The sequence below is a fragment of the Trachinotus anak genome, unplaced genomic scaffold (assembly GCF_046630095.1).
Source record: "Trachinotus anak isolate AG129_WGS33_773 ecotype Australia unplaced genomic scaffold, CSIRO_AGI_Tana_v1 ptg000028l, whole genome shotgun sequence".
Classification (NCBI taxonomy): domain Eukaryota; kingdom Metazoa; phylum Chordata; class Actinopteri; order Carangiformes; family Carangidae; genus Trachinotus; species Trachinotus anak.
The window spans coordinates 17,732,941-17,748,509 of NW_027273879.1; the positions used below are offsets into that span (position 1 = coordinate 17,732,941).

Below are 15,569 nucleotides of genomic sequence, written 5' to 3' on the forward strand. Positions count from 1 at the left end.
TACGTCTGTAACTGTGGACATGAACATGTTCGATTCTGTCCTTTCAGTTGTGGAGGACATCAACAAGCGACGAGAGCCTCTTCCCAGCCTGGAGGCCATTTATCTGATTACACCCACAGAGAAGGTAAACGTGCCCCCGCTCTCTCTGTCCGTCATAGTGAGAAGATACAGACACAGGTCACACGTACACACAGTTTTATATATTATAACTGTGTGTTATAAGTATTACCAAAGCAGGTTGCTTCACAATTTAGCATAAATATAATAAACAACACAGAAGAAAACACAAATGGTTTGTTCATAGTTTACTATAATGAAAGAAAAAGAAATAATTGCAAACTAATCTTCAAAAAATAAAATATGACAAGATAAGTTTAACTATCTAGGAAATTAGTTAAAAGTAAAAAGACTAGTCTTATTTTGAAGGTGCTCAGCACAGTTTTAATTTGCTGGGTTTTCCATATTTTGCCGCTTCAGTGACATTATTAGATTTTTTTGTTTTTTGTTTTTTGTTTTTTTTTTTCCTCAAGCAAATGTTAATTGTGCTCTGTTTAGTCTCTGTGGTCAGTTCTCATGAGCTTAACGGGCATGACTAGCAAGTTCATTTATTGCAAGCAGTTCACTTATTAATTTAGCTCAGGCGGTCATCATGTAAATACTCTAGCATCATCCTGGCACTAAAGCTTAACCGATCACATAAACTGTGATCAATACTCAGCAGAACGTGATAGTGTGACTCTGTTTCTCCTCCTTCAGTCTGTCCACACCCTCATCGCAGACTTCAAAGACCCTCATTCAGCTAAATACAAGGCAGCCCACGTTTTCTTCACCGACTGTGAGTATATACATGACGAGCTGCTTCAGCACCAAGTGATGAAGTCATGTAACTTTCTGTACATAAGGAGTTGGTTGTTATTTACTTTATTCTATTTTAAATTATTTGTGTTTGGTGTGTTTTGCTTTGAATTGATTAATTAATCTGTTAATTTGATTTATTAATGGCACAGAAAGATACCCACCTTGCTCCCTTTTGTTTTGAGATTTTTCTTTCTCATTTATTTTCAGAAAAGGGAAGTATTTTGAAGCAGTTATGTCACTGCACAGAGGTGATATATAATAGATGAGTTTCATTGAGTGTGAGTTACCTTTAGATAGATAGATAGATAGATAGATAGATAGATAGATAGATAGATAGATCAAATTCAGAAGGTAAAATTCAGATTTCCTCTGTCTCTTTGTCAGAAATGTGATTGTATTGTAATATAATTGTAGCAATCATATTCTATCCTGCCAGGTGTGTGTGTTTGAGGAAGTGCAGGAAAGTACTATCTCATAACAAACATCATAAATCAATGACAGGTCTCCCACAACAATGCAAACACAGTAGTTCAAAATCCTCACTGGAACCAATGAGAATTTCTCTGCACAAAAATGCATCACTGTTGATTATAATCCTGTTTTTCCTCAGTTCACCTCAGTCAGATAATAGGTTCTACAACAGGTCGTGATAATAGAAGGATAATCAGCTATAAGCCATATAACTGTTGTGGCTTGTGTCTCTGCCCTCCAGCCTGCCCCGATCCTCTGTTCAACGAGCTGGTGAAGAGCCGCGCTTCCAAAACCATAAAGACTCTGACGGAGATCAACATCGCTTTCTTGCCCTACGAGTCTCAGGTAGACATCCAGCCGGGTCGAGCAGTGTGTGGTGTGTCTTGAATGGTGGCAGCTGTTCTGGGGGCTGTTAGAGAATCTAATCAATGTGACACAATCAGTGAAATGGCATGTCTTCTTCTTTTCATCGACAAGTGAAGTATTGATATGTAAACAGATGGCTCCGAGTGTCTTTTAGACGTTTATGCCCTTGGATTATTGTCCCCTCTTTTCTCCTCTTAAGGCAAAGAATGACAGGTTGGCTTTTATAGTCAGTTAGTGGCTATGAGTGAAAACAGAGAGAGAGAGATCCAGAGATAGAGAGCTTGGGGAAGAGCAGTGAGAGATCGATTAAGACAGGTGGGAGGAAAGAGATGCTGGAAAGGACACGGACAAGAATAGCAACAGTGAGGTTATGGGTTGTTAGCATCAGGGATGGATAAAAAGAGACGGAGAGAGAGAGGAGAGACAAACACAGATACACACTGAGGTGGTGGCTTGGCACAATGCTGCTGACTCACCAGTCACTCTGTTTACTGCCAGACTGTTCCAGAAACACTCACTCACTTATCACATCGCCTCCCCTCCCTCCCACCTGCTTCTCCACCCTTGCTAAATTCCCAAATTCCTGCCTCCATCATGTCTTTCCTCCTCCCTCCCTCTGTTTTTCTTTTTTTTATCCCACCATTCCTCCATCCCTGCCTTTGCACGTCACGTGCGCTCCCTCTGCTCACCACTCGCATCAGATTTTTATTTTTAATTTTTATTTGATTTCCTATTATTTATCCTTCCCTCCCCCGACCATATTTTCCTAATTCTCTCCTCCCCCTCACCTCCACCCTCTATCTCCCACACCTCTCCTTCTGTCCATCCTTTACTCTTCCACTATCTGAAGATGCTGCTCGGCCCACAATGCTTTGCTCCCCTCCTGTCTACTATAATTAATTCAGAGTCAGTGGTTTTCTGCTCTAGGCGAAATGCTGCCTTTATAGCCCCGCCCCACAACCTGATGCCCTCTCCCCATTGGATGAGGCAGGATCCACACTGGAGCCGGTGGCCAATGGCAGCCAGGCTAATACAGGGACCCTTCTGCAGCGCAGGAGTGTGGTCATGTGACTGTGGACAGATGGGTTGGGAGGAGGGAGTGGTAGTGAGTGATGCAGGAGAGAGAGGAGAGGAGGAAATAAGAGGAGTGGAAACAAGGAAAGAGAAATATAGGAGGAAAAATACGGGCAAGGGGAGAAACTAGAAGAGAAAACAAATGAAGGAAAGGTGAGGTGTAGAAACAAGGGAGTAGAGCAGGAGAGAGGAGAGGAAGGTAGACAAGGAGAGAAGGTGAGGAGAGAGGAAATATAAAAAGAGGAGAGGAGATGAGAAGAACAAGGAAATGAAAGAAATAAAGAAATAAGAGAAGGGGGGAGATGAAACAAGGAAAAAGGAGGAGAGGAAAGGGGACAGAGGAGAAGAGAAGAAGCTCGGAGATGATGAGAGAGGGAAGAAGGATAAGGACATGAGAGAAGGAGAGCAAACAAGGAAATGCAAAGAAAGGAAAATGGAGGAGAGGAGAGAAAGGGAGACAAGAAAAGGGACATTAAACCAAGAAACAAGGGAATGATGGAGGAGAAAAGAAAATGAGAGAGGAAAGGAAACAAGGAATGAGAGAGGAGAGGAGGCAGACAAAGCGATTAAAGAGGAGCATGGTAAATAAAAAAAGGAGATGAGGAAACAGGAGACAATATGTGACACACTTACCTGCTGGGTTTCACACAGACACTATGACCGTGAAAAACTGTTGTCATGGTTAAATCAGTGTTTACATCATGGAGTCAGTTCCTGTTAGCGGCAACACGTCACAAACACAGATGACTGTGCACATTACATAACAGAAGAAGAAGAAACAGCTTCATGTGTGTGTGTGTGTGTGTGTGCGTGTGTGTGCAGGTGTACTCTCTGGACAATGCAGATGCCTTCCACAGTTTCTACAGCCCCCATAAGACCCAGCTGAAGAACCCGGTGATGGAGAGGCTGGCTGAGCAGCTGGCCACGCTCTGCGCCACCCTGAAGGAGTACCCTGCTGTCAGATACCGAGGGTGAGCAGTGGGGGGGGGCGCTAACGAGAGCCGGCCGTGGGTTCAGGCCGGTCATCATTAGCATCTCCAGGCTTTCAAGGACATAGCTGATTTGGACAGATTCAGTGTTAAAGGTGCTACAGTGAGGAGGCGTTCACTGTACCTGATAGACCAAAAGGACATTCAGACACTTTCTATTCACCTATTGTCTGTTTAAAGGTGAAAAGGGAACATTTTCCTGTCCTATAACACAGATTAGTTGTTTATTAGTGGTATTGTTGATTATATTTTTTTCATCATGATGCATTTCTGCTGGACTGCTGCTCTGAAATAGATGTGGCTTTTGTTTGTTTTTGCCAGTTACATGTGTCTGTATGTGTTGGAGGAGAAAGCTGATGGTGCTGCAGATATTACTGTTCAGTTATAGAGGCTCAAAAGGAGTTATATATTATTTAATGTCCTTTTTGTAAAGAGTCAGCAACTATAATTATGGTACTGACTCAGCATATTTGCCAAAATTAATGTTTCCCTGTTGAGACCAGTGTCTTTGGAAGCTGCAGCAGGGACAGAGTTGTTAGACACCTGCCACACAAAACCTTTTCTTCTGTCTTTTTTTTCTTTCTTTTGTCTCATCTACCTGTTTGACTATCTAACTCGTCTTCCCTCCTTCTCCTGTTGACAATTATTTTTCGTCTTGCCCTTCTCTGTCTGCCTCCATATGCTTCCATTTGTCTGTCCATCTGACCATGCGTCCATCTGTGTGTCCTTCTGTCAGCGAGTACAAGGACAACGCCACCCTGGCCCAGCTGGTTCAAGACAAACTGGATGCCTACAAGGCTGATGACCCCACCATGGGAGAGGTGAGTTCAGTTCCTGTTCCTGTTTTTGTTTTATTTTCTCTTGTCTCATATTCTTGTTTCAAAATATTATGTTAGTAGTTTGTAGCTGCACAGTTGCATGTTTGTCTAATTGCTGCTTTCATTTTTGTATCTGGTTGCCTCTCTCTCCGTCTCCCTGTAGGGTCCAGATAAGGCTCGCTCACAGCTGATCATCCTGGACAGGGCGTTTGACCCAGTCTCACCTGTCCTGCATGAGCTCACCTTCCAGGCCATGGGCTACGACCTGCTGCCCATCGAAAACGACGTCTACAAGTACGAAAATGACAAAACAGAGAAATCCTTACTTGTGAGGTATGTCTCAATTTTAATTACGTTTTTTTTTTTTTGCCTTCAGGTATGAGACCAGTGGCATCGGAGACTCTCGTGAGAAGGAGGTGCTGCTGCATGAAGACGATGACCTGTGGGTGAGCCTGAGACACAAACACATAGCTGAGGTGTCCCAGTGAGTACTTCTGTTTTTCTTCATGCTCCATATACATATGTTCAGTCAGTCTGTTGATACTGAGCAAAGCAGTGTGCAAACATGTCTGTCTTGTGTTAATGTGCCTCCTTTGCTGTTTGTGTTTTTGTCTTTTAGGGAAGTGACACGCCAGCTGAAGGACTTTTCTTCCAGCAAGAGGATGAACACTGGAGAGAAGGTACAGAGGAAGATGATACAGGCTGAACATAGAGTACTGCAACAATAACATTATCCAACAAGAAGGATCATTTCTTTGTATTGATAGCTAGTGCATTATAAACTAAATTAAGTCATGTAGGTGTATAGGAATAAACAGTCTGAAAGTATATAAACAGTATAGTTTAGTAACTATAGGTGAAAAGAGCTATTTCATATATTTTTTTTAATTTAAGTGCATTTTTGGAATTATGCCTATATCTGAAAACAGCTAGCCTGGTCAAACTAGCTTCATATTTAATGTTCAGACATGAGAGCGATGTCAATGTTCATCTGACTCTGACAGGAAAGCAAATTATTTCCCAACATGTTGAACTAGTTCTTTAAATATGTTCAGAAAATATGACCAGAATTGAGTTTAATTTATTTATTATTTCAGCTGGTAGAAGAAACGAAATGAATTCAGAGGTTTCTGTTTCTTGTTTTTGATCTTTTGTTGTGCTTTGCAAACCTGGACACAGGATTGCCTTAAGTTCATCATTCCCTGTTATGAAGTTCAGTCCAGCTGGTCATCAAATACTTGAGAACAGAGCAGCTTTATATTTTGAGCTGTTTCTGTTTCCAGATGGTCGACATTTACTTGTAGAACTAAACTCTTCAAGTGTGGAGCAATGACTGCTCAGTATGTGATTAGACCAAAGTAAATATAAACTGACATCAATAATTTGATCTTTTTTTATGAAATCTTCCACCGATGTTTACATCATCACCCTTTTATTGTACATTATTGTGTAAATTTGTGTTGCTTTGTCTCAACAGACCACAATGAGGGATCTGTCCCAGATGCTGAAGAAGATGCCTCAGTACCAGAAGGAGCTAAGCAAGGTGTGTGTATGCACATGTTTTCCTGTGTGTATGTGTGTGTGTGAGTGTGAATGCTGACTCTGTTTTTTTGTCTTCTCCAGTACTCCACTCACCTGCAGCTGGCTGAGGACTGCATGAAGCATTACCAGGGAACAGTGGACAAGCTGTGCCGCGTGGAGCAGGTGAGAGGGGACGATGACAGCAGAGCAGTGTGTGTGCATGTCACTGTGTAAAACTGTGCTGTAGATGCAACGCAAGGCCAAATATTTCTTGCACATGGATAAATTACACAATCATTTTTAAAATCCAAAAATAAAATGCTACTGCAGTCTCTCTATTTGAGGTTTTTGAGGAAGAAATGTGCTTCTCAGACCATTTGAATGAGGAACATTATATGAGGCCTGAGTTCTGTGTTGCAGGATTTGGCCATGGGAACAGACGCTGAGGGAGAGAAGATCAAAGACCCCATGAGGGCTATTGTGCCCATCCTGCTGGATGCAAACGTCAGCACATATGACAAGATCCGCATCATCCTGCTCTACATTTTCCTCAAGAACGGTGAGGAGGAGACTACAGGAAATCAAATAAAGAAATCAAATCTGAAGTTTGTAAGACTCTGTGCTGCTCTCTGTCTCTGTACAAGCTCAATTTTTTCATTTTATTATGTTTTTCAGTTATTTTTACTGTTTGTTGCTGCTTTAGCTGTTGTCTGATCACCTTTTTAGATATTGACCGACACTTGTGACTATAAGTATTTCTTTACTGTACACTGAACTGTTGAAATACTTAGAAATACTCTAAGTGGAATGTCTGCTGCACATTTTAATAATTTCTAGATTTATCTGTTACTTTTCTTTTGTATAAATAATAAATAGCTTAAAATGAAAAAGCAAAACAATCACGCATTGAAAAACAGGGAGCCCTTCACTGCTGGAGCCACCTATTAATATCCACCAGGTAAAGAAAGAGGTGACCCACCCCAGCCTGACGTGAGCTTCAGTAAGTCACCTGTCCACCACAAGTGTGTGATGTTTCACAGGATACAGATAAAAAAAAGATATTGCTATAATACGCTGCTGGAGTTAAGTAACATACAGGAAGTGCAGTGACATCAACCTGAAATTATTTTATTTTGCACTGAAGTAGCAAAACATGAATTCCTCTTCATAACAGGCCAGGCTGAACATATTAAATGTAAACATGACAGAGTTATACAATATGACAGTGTGTGTGTCTGTGTGCTGTGTGTGTGTCTGTGTGTTGTGTGTGTTCAGGCATTACGGAGGAGAATCTGAACAAGCTGATCCAGCACGCTCAGATCCCCCCTGAGGACAGTGAGATCATCACCAACATGGCTCACCTGGGCGTCCCCATCGTCACAGATGTAAGATGTTCAACTGTCCTCTTTTCATCTCCTCTTCCTCTGTCTTTTCTTTGCTTTTTCTTTCAGTCTGTGAGTCTGTCATTCTCTGCTTTGCTTTGACTTGCCCTCTCAGTTTTTACTCCTCTTCTTTTTACTGTAATACCTGTACATCAATGGTCTCTTTCTCCTCTTTGATGTCCTAATATACTCACAGATAATGAGAATTATAGAGTTATGCAGTTGATTCTTTACATGACTGCCACAGACTTTCTCGATTGTATCACAGCCTTTTGAATTAATGAACATGTTTTTCTTTATTTTCTGCCTTCAGTTCATGTTCTGAAAATCAGTTTTCTTAAGATCTAGAAGTAATCTGTCACCGTGAAATGTTGATGCTGTGTATGGAATCGCACAGACTGTTTCAAAGTCTTTCACGATGATTTGTTCAAATCTTGGAGGAAATTTCTGCATCTGAGACTTGAGAAGTCTGTGGCCCAATGAGAGACATTTTCAATCCAAGAAACGATTAAAAACAGACACTTGAACACCAGATGTCTGAGCTTCTATCCAGCACAGAAATGCACCAACTCGGAGTGCTTTTCCCATCAATCTGCGTTTACCACATAATAACATGACTTTGACAGAAAATAAAATGACTAAATCTTAACAGTGATGGATTCCCTCTCACAGTCAAGCATCTTTACATTATTTATACGTTGCACTTGAATGATGGACACTCAGTGGCTGCCTGGACACACGACATCCAGCAGCTGATAGCGGCTAATGTTGGTTTGTCAGAACAGTTTGTGTTCTGTTATAAATTAACTGAGCAAATGGTGTGAACTAAATCTTGGTAGATGAGTATGAGAGACACACGGATGTTTCTGATGATTGTTTATCCTCGTTTTTTTCTCTCCGTCACCAGTCCACCCTCCGCCGAGGAAAGAAGTTGGACAGGAAGGAGCGCGTGAGCGAGCAGACCTATCAGCTGTCCCGCTGGACACCACTGGTCAAGGACATCATGGAGGTGTGTCTGCAGGGCTTAAATCATTATGTCACTCATATACATGTTTTTGTTTATGTTATTTATTTTTATTTAACCTGCCGTCTCCACTGTAGATGTGGTTTTATCCTCATCTAAACCTTAATCAAGGATCAAAAACAACACACTGATCCATCTGAGTAGAGTTGTTTACTTTCCAGTCAACAAACTCCCACAACAACCTGAGTCAAACATCTATTTTAACAGCCTCCCTCTTATCGACTGTGTTTAACCCCTTATTTGTGCAAAGCCAATTCTTCAATGGACCTCTGTGATGGAACCACACACGGCTGCTAAGAGACGTGTTGCAAACAGTGAAGCCCCTATTCAAGTGTGTGGTGTGTATGTGTGTGTGTCTGTGTATATAAGGCAGACAATATGGCTGACAACGATCTGTTTTGTTTTTTTCTCACCCTGCAGGATGCTATTGATGATAAGCTGGACACCAAGCACTACCCCTACATCTCCACCCGCTCCTCTGCCTCCTTCAGCACCACTGCAGTCAGGTACACACACACACAAATACATATGCACAAAGTGTTGCATCTCATTGCCTGGTAGTAGCTCTTTTTAAATGATGAAAACAGAAATGGTAGCATTGGATCAATAGTCATTTTGGAAGGGAGATGAGTCAATACTTGAGAAAAATGGAGAGCAGGGAGGTGCGACTGATGACTGCCAGGTTTGTGAGCCATAAACAGACCCCAGTGCAAAGACAGGAGGCACAACAAGAGCTCAAGCATCGCCAACTCTAATGAGGAAGAACAGCTTCTCAGAAACTGAAGATGTTGAGATGTTTGGATATTGTGAAACTGTATTTTTTGAATGACTTCATTAGATTCATGGAAACATCTAGAAATAGATAATATGGTCAGAGTCAGTTCAGTTTTACATAGTCAAACATGTGTTTGATGAAATAATGAAAATCAGCTTAAATATCACATTTGGCGACTCTAGACCAAAGTGTAAGCAAGCTGACCTGAATACAAGTCCTCAGTGTGTGTGTGTGTTTGTCTGTGAGGGGGAGTTCCTCTAATACTTGGTTGGCTGCTGGTGTGTATCGATTACAAACTGATCTGCCTCATTTACTATCCCTCCCCCACCCACACAGACACACACACAGACACAGACATGTATGTATGTTAGTCAGAGGAAATTTACACAGATACAGAGAAATTATCATTTGGTTTCATCATAATCCTATCATGGTGGACAAACTCAACACACAGTAATGTCACATGGTCTGTTTGCCGCAAAAAAAGAAAAGAAATAAATCAAGATTGAATTTCTATCCTGTACATTCATGTCAGTGTTTCTATATCACGATGAAACTGGTCTTCATATTTTGCACCAGCACCACCAGAGTCATAGATGATACATTCATCTCTGTATTGCAGTAATACTACAGTGCATCACATGTAATTTGATGGGGAGAGACATCAGACTTCAGGGGAGATAGTGTATTTAGTAAATCACAAATAAATGTAGAATTTTACCACTTAGATCAAAAAGGATGAAATCTACTCCTCAGCCGCCAGCTCTCAGGTATTTTGTCAAGAGCACTGATCTTAACTACAGAAGTTTTTAACAATATTCCGCATTACCATTATTCTTTTTACAGTATATTGCAAATGATTTAACAAAGTGATTGATCATTTTTTCTGAGTAGCTTCTACAGGCTACAGAGCCTGTAGAAGGTGCCAGGGTGTATACAGCCTCCAGCAAGCTCCACCTTGTGGCATCATCTAACTGGCAGCCATGTTCAGGCCTGGTGCAGTTCTCTAAATGCTGAGGAAAGGAGCTTCAGTGATTCCTATCTTATCTCCTTTAGCATACAGTAGGATACACAGGAAGTTCCTTTATGAAAGGAAAAGAGATGACTCTGTCCTGCTCTTCCTCACAACAGCCTCCTCACGACATTTTAAGTGACACACCATTGTAGTTTCACCCACATACAGTAAATGTAGAAACAACAATAAGCATATTGAATTTCTTGTCGACAATATAATCATCATAACAAAATACTATATAATTAAATGTTGTTTCATTAAATCCTCCCCATTGTGTAATGCACTAAAAAAATAATTTTCTCTACTTAACAAATGTACAAAAAAAGGCCAGAAGCACCCATGCCAGGAAACAGTATAAGTATATTTATCTTGACCCCTTGCTCAATTCATTATTTTTATTTAATTGCTATTTTAATGCTCAACTTTCGCTACTTGTATATTCCTGTGATGTTATTAGATTATTTCAACATTTCAATCCTGTCTGTTTAGTTATTTTTATTTTCAGCAATATCTATGTTGTTTTGTCCTCTGAGTGATTGATGGTTATGTTTAACCCAAGCATACATTGAGAACATCCTTTCATAGCAGGTGTGATTCAGTTCTGGACAGGAAACCTCGCTACAGCAATGAGTTTGTCACTGTAGCTACTTATCTTCCATGTGTTATAAATAAAGTTGGTTAAAAAAAAAACCCAGTTTAAATGGTTAGATTCTCTCATTACCTTGTTCATTGTTCCTTCTCCTTCACATCTTTCCTTCACCTCATGACATTTCAAGACACATTCAGGGTGAAATATTTGGCAAAATCTTTGCTCAGAGAAATTTTTGCTGTGAGCACAGTGTGGATGACTTTGGACCTTTTTCTAACTTTGATTAACTGAAAAATCTTCCTCCATCTCTTGAAGTTATGCCCTTGAATAACCAATAATTTCACACCTTTGTGTCCATGAAATTGAACCCATATTTTGGAAATTGTTCTCAATTCTCTAATTGTTGTTGTGACAGAGTGGGTGAAATGAAATAGGACGCCAAGCTAAGAAAAGAATGCTATAGATCTGTAACAACGTGACCATGTTTACCTTTCTGCTCTGGCAGTGCTCGGTACGGCCACTGGCACAAGAATAAGACACCTGGAGAGTACCGCACCGGTCCACGTGTCATGGTCTTTGTCATCGGTGGCGTGTCCTTCAGTGAGATGCGCTGCGCCTATGAGGTCACACAGGCCAATGGGAAATGGGAAGCCATCATTGGTGAGTAACGCAACAGGGGGCACCACTGAGGGCAGGCCGAGAACAAGAGGAAGGGTTAATGTGTAGACGGTGGACATGGCCACTCAAAGATACACTCACCACAACCTTGAGCACAGAGTGGACGTGTCTCTGAGTGGACATGCTGATAAAAGCTGTGTCCTAATTCAGGAGCCATGTTTTCTGAAGCGTTTTCAGAGGGCGCTGTGAGGCCGGAGCAGCAGGTGTAAGGCCGGCCTGGCCTTCGGGTCCTCTGAAGGTGACAGAAGGACTGAGCTTCTGAGCTGGAACACAGCTACGAAAATAAAGATGGAGGGAAGGAGAAGGTGAAAGGAGTCAACCACAGGAAGTGATCTGAAGGGACAGTGTAACCCTGAGGTAGAGGTGCACACTCACTGCACAGAAACAAAGCAGAGTCAGATTTTCTTTTCACAAAGCATGGGGTGAATCAGTTGAGTTTTTCACAATATAATAAGAGTTTTTCATAAATACTTTCTGGAATAAAGTTGCATTTGTTGAAGGAAATAAAAAAAAAGGTGATTATGAGTTCATTTTGATTTTTAGAAAATTACAGAAAAAAGGTGACAATCCCAGACAATACCAGTAATATCTCCCACCACTGGCACACTAAAAGTAGAAAGAAAACTTAAATACAGTTTGATAATTCAGGTTTTCAGCATCGACTATAACTCCATACACTTTTTCAAGCACAAAATAACAAATCAGGAATTAAGGTCCAGGTTTTGCAAACAGAAGTATTTTGGCACAACACAGCTCATGTGGCAGAGCAGAATTTCTTTTTTGATTTTCATACACCAGACAGTGAATCCCACTTTACACATCATGACCACAACAGCCTCACAACAGTCACACTGACGCAGTAGAAGTGTAAGATTGTTGAGAGTGTAGAAGGTCGAGCTGCAGATAGTCGTAACAACCTGCCTACTGTGTGCAATGTGTTGTGTTTAAATAGCCCTTTGTGTTATGCCCCTCTGTATTGTTGATTTGATGTCTTAAAGCTTTGCCAGCCAGTCTGTGTTATATATGGGAAAGTGTGTTGTTAGTTTTTGTTGTGCTCTGCTTCTGCTGTTGTCTTTAAAAACAACTGTTGTCTTTAAATTGCAGCCACGCCATGTCTTTTTCTGTGTCTGTGCGTCCCAGTTTTTTGTGTTTGTGCAACATGCCAAGTGTGTGTGTGTGTGTGTGTGTGTGTGTGTGTGTGTATGTGTGTGTGCAATGTCAATGGATGAGTGTGTCTCTGCGTGTACGTATGACAGGTTGCTTGTTTTAACCCTTTTGTTTTTGGAGCGAGTGGGGGAGGGGGCGTGGCATGTGCTGAGAGACGAGTGGTGAAGCCACCTCTGTTCCTCCACAGGTTCCACCCACATGCTCACCCCCACCAAATTCTTATCGGACCTGCAGCACCCCGACTTCCGAGAGTCCACTAGGGTGTCCTTTGAGGACGCAGACCCCTCAGACGAGTGAGGCAGAGACAGATTGGGAGGGAGGGAGAGAGAAATCACACTGAAAAAAGTAAAGGCAGCCGCACAAAGAAGCCCTTTCTGAACTTCCACAGCACAAGGGCTTCCTCCTTGTTCCTTTTTCTTCTTTGAACACTCAGTATTGTTTTATGTACCTCCACCCTCCTCCTCCCTGTGTCCCTCAGGGATGGGCAACCCCAACCTTTCCTCAGTGCATGGACTGCTGCATCAGGCTCCGCTCCCTGTGTACTGACAAGCAGCCATTCAGAGTGGGAGACTTGCTGTTCGATCAGCTGCTGGAAGGCTGAATCCAAATGTCCGGATTTCAATACTTCTGCAGTCACAGACTTAATGTTATGGATATGACACTATCATTTTTTTATCTCGAACATGAGAAGAACATAAAACTTACAAATGTATAAAACACACAACTATGCTAAGAAGTTACTTGCGTATGTAGAAACAGTACTTAACCCTGTAATGTTATAGAAACATCTAAAATAACTAAGACACTAAGATATATTGAATAAAAGTGAAGCATTAAAGCAGTGAAGTGCAACACCCATCTGATGTGGCCTTCCATTCACGCAGCCTCAAAAACTCGACGTGATGATGGTGAGCACGTCACAGTGTATATGTCTGTAAGTCTGGAGGGTGGACATTTGGAGTCAGCCCAAGTAAAGTCTTTGCTGAGGAGTGACCATGCCTGAGGGGGTTGTGACCCGATCCCTGCTGCCTCCTCACATCATCTCAACTGGGTGGATTAAATCGCCCCTTAACGGTCACCCAAAGGCCCTTTGAGCCTGCTGAACACCCACTCCAGATTTAATCTACCCCCAAGATCCATCTTTATCAGTTTTTAACCGTCTGATTATTTTTCTAATTAACACTTTGCAAAGACAGTCCCTTTGATTTGTTACTGGTTTCTTTCAGGACAGGTCCTTGAATTGATGCTGGATTTCAAAGAAGGATTCTCTCCTTTTGTTCTTTGTGTTTTTTTGGTTTTTTTGTTTCTACAGAAACCCTGAGGGCAAGTGAGAAAAAAGAAATTGTGCTGATCTATTTTCTAGGTCTCATCTAAATAGCTTTCTCTCCTGTGTTAATGACCTAAGAAAAGGTTTTGCCAGGACAAACTTTCTCAAGGTCCTTCATTTTTTTCATCTGTGAAACAAGTAGAAAAAATTAAGTTTTACCAGGAAAAAGTTCCTTTTCTTTGTCATGTTTGAAAGTGTTTGTTGTTGTTATACTCATTTTGGCCAGAAGAGGCTGAAGTGCACTACTGCCCCAGTCTAAACAGGACTAATGTCTGTATAGCTATTGCTTTAGCGTTAGCTATACTGACATTAGCCATTAGCCTGCCAGCTAGCAAGTGAAAAACATGTCGTTCATTGCTAACCAACAGCTACAACCTGTATGAAGTCGACCACATAGCTAACTAGCTAATATTAGTTTTTCTGAAACGTAATCATGGTAACTGAGACACTTCTCCAAAAAAATCCTAACCAGTGGGACACTTGCTAAGGGAACGGGATCATTTTTACATTTAATGACAGCCAACAGAATAAGCAGTTAGTATGCATATTGATTGTTATTCATATTTCTGATATAGAATTACATGCCGTATTGTATGAATATTGTAATAATGGTGACGCTTATTCTTAATCAGTCCACTTTATACCTTAAACCAACAGTACAGCTAACGCTAATGGAAGATTAGTGCAGATAAAAATACATTTCTAGGCAAAAGAAAGACATGGCAGTCATGTTGCATAACTTGCTAACACACAATATATGTACCTTGTGTTTAGCATCTGATTATAATGATCAAAAGTAATAACAATAGCCTAATAATAACTATAACACTATGGAAGGCCACAAGTGGAAACTGCTGCATAAACACATCATAAATGATACCACCAGGTCATGGGTTCTCAGGGGTTATGATTGTTCATAAAAGAAGCTGCACATTAATTAACTTAAACATGTTCTTATATCTGCTTACAACTACATTATAATATGTTGTAATATGTTTATTAAATGTTTTATACTGCTCAGAGAAAATAAAAATCACCTCGTATCTACTTAGCCTGGGGTGGTGGTGTACTTCAGACCCCTGTGGCTGAAATGGGTAAGATATTTTTTCACCTACTGAGACTCTTTTTCAACTGTTTTCACAGATGGAATAAAATGAAGGAACTTTAGAAAGATTATTCTGGCAAAGCATTTTTTTCCACCTGATTTTAAGTCATAAACATGGGAGAGAGAACAATTTAGATCAGTCTCAGTAAATGGATCACCAGACTTTTCTCTCTTACTTGCCTCTCAGGGCTTCCCCACGTCCTCTGACTTCATCCGCATCCCTCTCTCTCAGCCCACCATCACATGCTCACATGGCTCATGGCTCGTCTGCAGAGGGTTCTGGGTATTAATCTCAGATCATCGTGATAATATTTAAAGGGCGCTGCTTACACACAGGGCAGTTTTGGTGGCAACAAAATGGGAAACAGTCAGGCAACAGAAACAATTTCAGTTTCCCAAAAAGCTGCCTG

General features: G+C 41.2%; 1 protein-coding gene across 2 annotated transcripts in view; it reads left to right on the forward strand.

Moving 5' to 3' along the window:
- Positions 1-15,569, forward strand: part of stxbp1a (syntaxin binding protein 1a) — a 33,983-nt gene that overhangs the window by 13,837 nt on the left and 4,577 nt on the right. Inside the window, exons 4-19 of one of the 2 annotated variants that reach the window (XM_071465731.1) lie at positions 48-124; positions 757-835; positions 1,571-1,674; positions 3,592-3,740; positions 4,495-4,579; positions 4,740-4,870; positions 4,953-5,060; positions 5,196-5,256; positions 6,054-6,119; positions 6,200-6,280; positions 6,518-6,656; positions 7,373-7,482; positions 8,387-8,488; positions 8,924-9,009; positions 11,388-11,542; positions 12,915-13,072. In XM_071465731.1, coding sequence (XP_071321832.1) covers positions 48-124; positions 757-835; positions 1,571-1,674; positions 3,592-3,740; positions 4,495-4,579; positions 4,740-4,870; positions 4,953-5,060; positions 5,196-5,256; positions 6,054-6,119; positions 6,200-6,280; positions 6,518-6,656; positions 7,373-7,482; positions 8,387-8,488; positions 8,924-9,009; positions 11,388-11,542; positions 12,915-13,024 — 1,643 coding nt within the window. In that variant the 3' untranslated portion in view covers positions 13,025-13,072. The remainder of the gene's footprint in view (positions 1-47; positions 125-756; positions 836-1,570; positions 1,675-3,591; positions 3,741-4,494; positions 4,580-4,739; positions 4,871-4,952; positions 5,061-5,195; positions 5,257-6,053; positions 6,120-6,199; positions 6,281-6,517; positions 6,657-7,372; positions 7,483-8,386; positions 8,489-8,923; positions 9,010-11,387; positions 11,543-12,914; positions 13,073-15,569) is intronic. The other variant, XM_071465732.1, reaches the window with a different exon arrangement.